At 41.3% G+C, this 9,981-nt stretch overlaps 1 protein-coding gene and 1 long non-coding RNA gene across 2 annotated transcripts in view; one reads left to right on the forward strand and one right to left on the reverse strand.

The window, feature by feature from the left end:
- The window catches only part of LOC114032568, an 82,558-nt gene extending 74,472 nt beyond the window's left edge, over positions 1-8,086 (reverse strand). Inside the window, exon 1 of the long non-coding RNA XR_003567849.1 lies at positions 7,662-8,086. This is a non-coding gene — a long non-coding RNA (uncharacterized LOC114032568). The remainder of the gene's footprint in view (positions 1-7,661) is intronic.
- Positions 8,087-8,217: 131 nt separating this feature from the next.
- The window catches only part of MSRB2 (methionine sulfoxide reductase B2), a 23,926-nt gene continuing 22,162 nt past the window's right edge, over positions 8,218-9,981 (forward strand). Inside the window, exon 1 of the mRNA XM_027847943.1 lies at positions 8,218-8,374. Within this exon, the coding sequence (XP_027703744.1) occupies positions 8,260-8,374 (115 nt within the window). The 5' untranslated portion in view covers positions 8,218-8,259. The remainder of the gene's footprint in view (positions 8,375-9,981) is intronic.

Here is a 9,981-nt window from a genome sequence, read left to right on the forward strand (position 1 = left end):
ACATAAGCCTTCCTGAGCTGAGCCACCTGGAGCAGATTAAAATCTGGGTCTTGCTGGTGAGGAGGTCTGAGGGATTGGGAATACAGGGCTGTTTTAATCTTTTCCAAGTCAGCCTGTTTAGAAATATCCATACATCAAATGTTCATGGATCTCAGGCAATTTCTTTCTCAGGGGAGATTTCAATTACCAGGAACATGAAGTGGGATTAAGCTGTTGTGGCGAGCCATATGGACAGAGAGGATTCACCATCTCCTGGAAATATGTTCAGGGATCCACCACACCATGATTTCAAAAGAAAAGTTGCTAAAGGCCTTCCAACGTGTAAGCAATGTGACCCTGGAAAATCTTGTCTCATCTGCCTGGTGGAAATAAAACAAGGCAAAAAAAAAGAGAGAGAGAGAGAGAGAGAGAGAGAGAGAGAGAGACAGACAGACATAGATATCTATCAATGGCCCAATGGCTCTGGATTTAGGAACAGCAGTGGTATGGGCAGAATGACTAGAATAATGTTAAGCAAATAAAGCATGCCTCCTGCTGGACTTGCTGGGCAGGGGAAGCAAGAGGACACATAGATACCTATGGCATTTCAAAACATCTCTCAACAAAATCCTTGGTGGAATATTGGACTACGAATGACTTCTCATCTCCCGAGATGTTGTTCCCAGTCTTATTGAGTATATCATCACCATCATCATCAGGAGGCTATGTGGTATAGTATAATAATTCATTTTGATCCGAAGTCAGCAATGACCTGGGTTCAAATACCACCCCTGATGCTTACTAGCTTATGTGTCCATGGGAAAATCCCATCTTCTCTCTGAGCTATTGTCCTCATCTGTAAAATGAGGATAATCTTACTAAAGGGGGCTATGCAGCTCAAATGAGGTCTTATATATTACATCCTTGGCACACTACGAAACACTCTGTAAATGGTCCATTGGTGCTTCTTCCAAGCAAAGACCATTTCCAGTTAGAGTCAAGCAAGCTGACTAGTCTCCTTCTTTCTGATCCCGGAAAGTCTCTCATGCCCAGGAACTCCAGCAGCATGGTCAGGGAAGAATCATCTGGATACTGTTCCCTTTTCACTCCTCCAGATGGTTTGCTTTCTGTGACCCAGTAGCACAAGGCCCTGGGGCTCTGGTTGGTATAGGCAAAGAAGGCATATACATACATATATATGTATGTATATATATGTATGTGTATATATACATACATATATATGTATGTGTATATATGTATGTGTATATATACATACATATATATGTATGTATATATATGTATGTATATATGTATGTGTATATATACATACACATATATGTATGTATATATATATATAATTTTATATATATATGCATATATATAATTTTAAAGAGCTGTGGGGAGAGGGTGGTAACATGATCAGACCTGTGCATTAGGATAATTACTTTGGTAACTAAATGAAGATGGATTGAAATAGAAAGAGACTTGGGACAGGTTACTGAAATAATCTGAGCATGAGGTAATGAGGGCCTGCATCAGAGAGTTGGCAGCATCAGAAAAGAGAAAGAGAAATATTGAAGAGATGTTGCAGGGTAAAGTTGACAGGCCTTGGCAATAGGCTGAACATGGGTGGAGTGAGAGTGAGTGGGAGTGAGACAGTTAAAAGTAGAGAATGACATGTAGGTTGCAAGCCTGCAGGACTGGACCCTTGACAATAGTAGAGAAGTTAGAAGGGAGGGAGGGTTTGGAATGAAGATAATGAGTTCAGTCTGGGACATGTTGAGTTTAAGTTGTCTACTGGACATCCAGTTCAAGTTTTCTGAAAGGCAGTTGGAGATGCAAGAATGGAGGTCAGCAGAGAGATTAGGGCAAGAAAGGTAGAGTTGAGAATTATCAGCATAAAGATGGTAATTAAATCCATGGGATCACCAATGGATCTACAGGGAAAAGAGAAAAGGGCCCAGGACAGAGCCCTGTGACATACCTACAGTTAGACCAAGTGACCTGGATGAGAATCCTGAAAAGCAGCAGTCAGATAGGTAGGAGTAGATTCAGGAGAGAGTAGTATCCCAAAAAAACTAGAGAGATGAGGATATCAAAGAGGAGAAAATGACCAACAGTGTCAGAGGCTAAAGAGAGGTCAAGGAGAAAGAAGATTGAAAAAGAGCCCATTGGATTTGGCAATTAAGAGATCATTGGTAATTTTGGAGAGAGAAGTTTCTGTGTAATGATGAGAACAGAAGCTGATTGTAAGGGGTTAAGAAGTGAGTGAGAGGGGCAGCTAGGTGGCGAAGTGGATAGAGCTCCAGTCCTGAAGTCAGGAGGACCTGAGTTCAAACTCAGTTTGGCCTCAGACCAAACACTTGACACTAGCTGTGTGACCCTGGGCAAGTCACTTAACCCCAATTGCCTTTAAAAAAAAAGTGAGAGAAGAAGAAGCAGACAGTCTCCTCAAGAAGTCTGGCAACAGGAGGGCAGCTAGGTGGCACAGTGGATAGAGCACTGACCCTGAAGTCAGGAGGACTTGAGTTCAAATCCGGCCTCAGACCAGACACTTGACACTTACTAGCTATGTGACCCTGGGCAAGTCACTTAACCCCAATTGCCTAAAAAAAAAAGAAAGAAAGAAAGAAAGAAAAAGAAGTCTGCAACAAACAGCAAAAGACAATAGAAAGGAAGAAAGATCAGGTGAGGTTTTTCTGAGGATGGCAGAGACATGGGCATGTTTATAGGCAGTAGGGAAGAAGCCAATAGACAGGCAGAAAGTGAAGATAAGTGATAGATAGGGATAACAGACGGGCAATCTGTTGGAGGAGATGGGAAGGAACGGGGACCACTTACGCAGGTGGAAGGGTGGGCCTTGGTAAGGAATAAGGAATAAGGCCACCCTATGTAAGATGAGGGGAATGAGGAGATAGAAGGAAAGGCTGAAGGTAAAATAATAATAATAATAATATTAGTGTCTAAGATGTCTCTAATTTAAAGCTTTACAAAAGGAGAAAATTCTTTGGTATGTAGTATAATGTTGGTTAACAATAGCTAAATGAGGAAAATTAATTAAGCAGAAATTTTCCTAGTACTATACTATTTGAGGGGAAAGGAACAAATTATAAGAAAACAAATTCCTCTCAGGGATTTACTTAAAAATACAGCAATACACCCAGAGAAAATGAGCATGATCTTTCAGGGAAGGAGATGGATATTCAATGAAATAGGGGACTTCCAAACCTTCCTGATAAAAAGACCAGAGCTCAACAGAAAATTTGATCTTCAAATACAAGACTCAAGAGAGACATAAAAAGGTAAATGGGACAGAAAGATACAACATGTTATTAATAAGGGCAGACTGTTTAAATCCCTATGAGAGAAGATGACACTTGTAACTCTTGAGAACTGTATTGTTATTATACCATGTTAAAGGGGCATACGTAAAAGGGGGTGGATATAAGTTGACTTTGATATAATGATAAAAATCTAATCAAGTGGGTTAAATGGATCCAAGTAAGTGGATTAATCTGATCTAACTAAGAAAATATACTGAGAGAAAAGGAAAGGAAGAGGCAGACAAGGGTAAATAACATTACAGGAAAAGGCATAAAAACCTATTACAGCAAAGGGAAAGAAGGGAGGGAGATGAGAATTGTTTGAACCTTATTCTCATCAGATTTCGCTCAAGAAGGGAATAACATAATCAGTTAGGTATAGAAATCTAACTTTCCCTATAGGCAGTAGGAGGGAAAAAGGGAAAGAAAAGGGAGAGGGGATAGAAGGGAGGGAAGAAGTATTAAGGGTAAAGGGGAAGAAAAGGGAAGGGGTTAATAGAAGGGAGGTGGGATCATGGGAGGCAGTGGTCAAAAAAGAAGTTTCACAAAAGCAGAATTTCAGATAAAACAATACTGAAGGCAGTTAGGAACAAATGTTACAAATGTTAAAGATATGTTCCTTGGTGGGTAGGGCTTTTGAGGATGGGAAGGAAATTTGAGAAATGCTTTGGGTAGAAAATGAGAAGAACTATTACGCTTCTAGGGATAGGATTAACTCAAATGTTATCACCAGGTTTCAGTACATAAATTAGTTGGGGGTTATAATATATCAATGGTTATAATATATCAGTGAAAACACCATCGGTCAAGGTTATATGGGATATGTGCATATAAAGGGGGTATCTCAACCAAAACAGAGGTACCAACTAGTTACTTAATGTGTATTTATTAAGCTCTTACTTAGAGGCAGCTAGGTGTCAGGATCTTAGATAGAGTGTTGGGCTTGAAGTCAGGAAGACCTGAGTTCAAATCCAGCCTCATATACTTACTAGCGTTATGACCCTTGGCAAGTCACTTAAACCTTTATTTGCCTCAGTTTCCTCAACTCTAAAATGGGGATCCTATATAATAGCACTTATCTCCTGGGAGTTTATTGATGATCAAATGGCATGTAGTAGGTGCTACATACATGCTTATTCCTTTCCCCTCCTTTGCAACTACGTTCTAGTGCTGAGCAGGTAGTGGGATTGAGGGAATGGCAAATATAAAGAATGAAATAGTCCCTACTCTCAAAGACCTTACATTCTACAAGCACATCCAGGGGAAGAGGGTGATCAACAGTGTCAAAGGCTGAAGAGAGGTCAAGGAGAATGAAGAGGTTGAGAAGGGCTTTAAAAGCTAAACAGAGTTTATATTTTATCAAGGGCAACAAAAAGCCACTGGAATTTATTGAGTAGGGATGGAGACACAGTCAGTGGTGCTTAAAGAAAAGCACTTTGGCAGCTAAGTGGAGGATAAATTGGAGTGAGGAAAGACAACAAGAACAAATTTGGAGGCTATCTCAATAATAGAGGCAAGAGAAAATGAGGGCCTGAATTTAAGTGGTGGCTATATAAGTGGAGAGAAGGGAACATAGACAACAAATATGTATGTACAAAAGGTAAGATCTGACAATTGATTAGATGTGGGGTGAGGGAGAGTGAGGAGTCCAGGAAAAGGCAAAGATTAATGATTCTGAGAGAATGGAAAAGTGGTGGTCCCTACAAACAGAAAATCGAGTGGCTAGTTACCTAGGAGATTTAAGAATGATCTAGAGAGAGAATTTAGATAATTCTGTTTAAAAAAAAGTGGTCCTTTGCTAGTGCTACCTGTAAAGTCTTTCAAATAATTATGTAGCCCTTTCCATGATTTATTGTATAATCATCACACACTATGTGTCCGCTATGCAGCTTTAAATAGCATTTTCATTTACCTGTTTTCAAAGAAACTACAATCTAAAAGCCTATACAACATTTTCTAAGTATGAGATAACCCTTGCTTTCAAAGAATCGACAGTCTGAAAAACTATAAAATGTTTTCCAAGTATGGGATAACCCATGTGAGAAATTCTCATTCCTACTGCTCACTCAACAGTTCACACTGCAAGGGACTGCTTCTCTATACTCCCTATAAATATATTATTATAGCCAGAGAATAATTGTCTTTGGGCTCATTTAATAACTCATATTTGTGTGGGTGACTTAATTTTACCTTTGGGGACATTTTTTGTTATTCCTTATTATTTTCAAAATTTTTCATTATTAACAATATATTGTAAACTTTGCTATTAACAAGCTGTGTGACTTCAGGCAACTCACTGATCCTCTGGGCCCTCATTTCCCTCATCTGCAAAATGAGGGAGATGAAACATGATTTCTGCATTTCCTTCTAGCACTAAGATTTTATGATTGTAAATATTGTCAAAATGGAAATGTACTTGCAGGAATAAAAATGTGTTCCATTGTCCCATGCTACACATAAGAGAAGAGGCTTTATTTTATGAAAAAGCTCATTGTGACTGCTGTTTACTGCTCCAATCTGGGGTTTGACCAATCAGCCAATCAATTAATAAACATTTTCTGAGTGCCAGGCATTGTGCTAAGAACAGGGAACAAAAAAAAGAGGCAAAAGACAGTCCCTGCCCTCAAGGAGCTTACAATCTAAGGCTAGAACTTCATAATCAAGATAGAGAGCACCTTTGTTGTTGTTGTTCAGTTGTGTCTGACTCTTTGTGACCCCATTAGGGGTTTTCTTGGCAAAGAGAGTGGAGTGGTTTGCCATTTCTTTCTCCAGCTCATTTTACAGATGAGGAAACTGAAGCAAACAGGGTTGAGTGACTTGCCATGGATCACACAGCTAATAAGTGTCTGAGGTTGGGTCTGAACTCAAGTCTTCCTGACTCCAGGCCTGGCATTCCATCTACTGTACCACCTAGCTGCCCCAAAGAGCCATTAGCCTGCCCTTCTCCAAGAGAGGCTCTAGCCACTATACCCAAACAGATGGGTGCTGGAAAGCCTTAAAATTATAGCTAAGATTATAGCTAAATTATATAATTATGGAATTATGTACTACAAAATTATAGTTAACACTCAACAGTTCACGAGACACTCTTGCTTAAACATACAGCATCAGCCAGACAACAGGTCAATAGAGATTATAGCAGTCATCCAGAGACCAACCCAATGGAAACCCACAGCCCAGTGGCTCAGTGAGGGCAACACAGGGATATCACTAGAATATGGGGGCTCTGAACTGTATACTGAAACACTGTACACCTATACAGAGTTGGTATACAACATGCTTTTCTCAAACATAGGCCTCTCATGAATGACACCTATACATGTTCACTCTCCCTCACCATCATGGTGTCTATATTTGTAGGAAGGTGTTCCCAAGATTTGTGGGGAAATGTTCTGTTGCATACTTTGTTACCTAGAGGTTTCATTAAATGCCTTTGCTTTGAATTGTGTCTGTAGAATGACTAGAGAAAAAGATAAACATATCAGTGGCGGCACCTAAAGTAACATTTGAATAGATATGGATCCAAAGTACTTACAGAGAACCTGAGATTCATTCTGGAGGTCCAACATATTAGAGAGAAATAGCCCAGGTCTAACATTCAAGTTCATATGAAATGAATAAAAGGCAATTTGGAGGAGAAGGTTCTCCAACTGAAAGATTGTCAAAGGATATGAACAGGTAGTTCTCAAGGTAAGAAATCCAAGCTATCAACAACCATGTGAAAAAAAATACTTCAAATCACTAATAATTAAAGACATACAAATTAAAATAACTCTGACATTCTACCTCACACACTCATATGACAAATTATACATTAACAACACTGTAAAGATAAGCAGTTAGGAAAGACTTAAAAACTCTGATCAATGCAATGACTCTCCATGATGCCTTCTATGTACTTCCAAACAGAGAAATGAAACAATGATGAGAATAAGACATATTTTTTGGACGTGGCCAATCTAGGAATTTGTTTTGCTTTACGATGTGTATTTGTTACAAGGGTTTTATATTTTTTTTTTATTTTTCCAGTGGGAGAGGAAAGTGAGGAAAGAAAAGAAATGCTTGTTAATTGAAAAAAAAATTTAAAGGGGCAAGGGGCAAAGCATTTGCAGCTGGAGAGATTAGTAAAGACTTCATGTAAAACATAGGATTTGAACTGAACTTTAAAGGAACAGTGATTCTTTGGGGCCCAGATCAGGACTCCACAGAAGTAAGAGGCAGCCATTGCAAAAGCATAGGGACCAGAGATAAGAATGCCACGTGTGAGGGCCAGCAAGGTCTCGACCTTGCTTGACCAGCCTGTGGAGTGTTAAAGCTGGAAAGACAGGTTGTCAGTGCACTTTAAATCTATTTACTTACTTGTTTGTATCCCCCAGTTGACTGTTGTAAGGTCTTTGAAGAAGGGGCCCAAATTTTGCACTTCTGTCTTTATATCCCTAGCATCTAAAACAGTGCCTTGCTCAGCATAGGTGTTTAATAAACGATTTTTGAATTTAATTGACTTTTTTTTTGGAGATTAAATTGAAGCCTTTTTTTAAGGGGAAGGGGCGGTCAGCTGCTTCGGTCTGCAGACGTTATGGAAATTTAAGTCAAAAATAAAGTAAAAAAAGTCTCTTTTCCAAGCCTGGTCTTGTTTCTGGTGAGCTCGGGCGGAAGGGGGTGGCACCGTAGGGCCCTTGCTGTCTGGGCTCAAGCCTCGGGTCTTCTACTGCCCCTTCCATCCTAAAGCAGGCCTGGGAAGCTGGCCGACAAGCGCAGCCTGGGCACAGACAGCGCGGCCGGCTTGTTTCCTGGGGCTGGGCAGAGTGGTGCCAAGCCCCGCGCCCCAGTCAGCGCACCCCACTCCCCGCCGCCTCGCAGCTGGGGCACGCCCCCTCTCCGCCCTTCACCGAAGGAGGCGGGTCTGGGGAGGGCTCCTGCAGTGTCCAGGCCCGTGCACCTAGAGCAGGCAGCGAACATGGCTCGGCTCCTTCAGCGAGGCCTGTCCTGGCTAGGCTGGAGAGATCTGCCCTCGGAGACCGTGCCTGGAGGCGCCTGCGTCGGCGGAGGGAGAGCCTGCCACGAGGACGCAGGTCGGAGGGAGAAGGCTCTGGCCACAGCAGGCCGGACCGTTCCCCGGGGTGGGGGTGGGGGGCGTCCTCTGGCCCAGGCAGTCCGGAGACTGCCTTGGGGAGCCAAGGGAGCAGCAGGGTCTGCCCCCAGCTTCTCCACACCCCGCCAGCCCCAGGCGTCCCCTCCCCCATCTGTCCCCTCCTCGACTGTCCCTTCCCATCTACCCCTCCCCCATCTGTCCCCTCCAACCATCCCCTCCCCCAGCTGTCCCTCTCCAGTTGTCCCTTCCCCTAGCTGTTCCCTCCCCCAACTGTCACGTCCTCAGCTGTCCCCTCCTACTGCAGTCACTGCCCCGACCTGTCTCTACCCTTTCTCCCCCGGTTTCAGTTTTGCTTTTCTGTTTGGCTGTGTGTCCTAATTGCAGGCTCTGCATATTCTAAGCACGGCTCTTTTTCTAACAAAAGTGCAAAATGGCATCCTCTTTTCCCCTTTCATGTCTTTCTCGGGGTTCAGAGTGCGGCCCCCTCTGTCTTCCCCATGACCTAGCTTCGGATCTTTCTGCCTTTCCTTCAGGCTCTGACTGGGAGCTAGGGTTATATTGCTTAACGTTTTGCAAGTTTCTGTTTTATCTTAACTAGATTGTGACTTCTTGGTTACAGTTGGTTCCTTTTAGGACTAGGACAGAGCACGTCACATGCTAGGAACAACATTAAAAAAAATTGACTTAAGTCTCACCTAGAGCCCCACTTAATTCAAGAAATCTTTCCTGGCCCCCCTTAACACCAATGCCTTTCTTCAGAGATTCTCTCCAATTTAGCCTGTATATATCTTTCTTTTTAAATGTTTTAATAGTGTTTTTTTTTCCCTAGTTACATGTCAAGAATGTTTTTAGCGTTCATTTTTACAAGATTTTGAGTTCCAAATTTTTCTCCCCCCCTCCCTCCCCTCTCCCTTCTGAAAATGGTAGACAGTTTGATATCCTTTATACATGTACTATCATTAAAAAAAATTTCCATATTAATCATAGTTGTAAAAGAAGAAATAGATTTTTTTAAAAACCACGAGAAAGAATAAAGTTAATGAAAAAAATATGCTTCGATCTACATTCAGAGTCCATCAGTTCTTTATCTGGATATGGATAGCATTTTCCTTCATGAGTCCTATCCTGTATGTATCTTGTTTGTATATAGTTTTTTGCATATTGTCTCCTCTATTAGACTGTAAGCCTCTTTTTTTATCCAAAGCCACTTAGCACCCTGTCCAGCACATAATAGGGGCTTAATAAATGTTTATTGATTGATTTTTTGACTGATAGGCACTTAATATATACTTGTTAACTTGACTATCTTGTTTCACTAAGGATTTTGAATCTAGAATAAGCATCAGAGAATTTTTCTTATGTGGATAATTGACTGTTCATTTTTTAATCAATCAGTCAAAAAACATTTGTCAAGTACTTGAACTTTGTATCTGGGGACTGAAACATACACACACACGCACGCACACACGCACGCATGCTCGCACAAAACTGAAACAATCCCTGCCCTCAAAGAAGTTACATACTAATGGGGGAAACAAAAATAGATAGATAGATAGATAGATAGATAGATAGATAGATAGATAGATA

The sequence above is a fragment of the Vombatus ursinus genome, unplaced genomic scaffold (assembly GCF_900497805.2).
Source record: "Vombatus ursinus unplaced genomic scaffold, bare-nosed wombat genome assembly UNPS02005459.1, whole genome shotgun sequence".
In the NCBI taxonomy this organism is placed as follows: Eukaryota; Metazoa; Chordata; class Mammalia; order Diprotodontia; family Vombatidae; genus Vombatus; species Vombatus ursinus.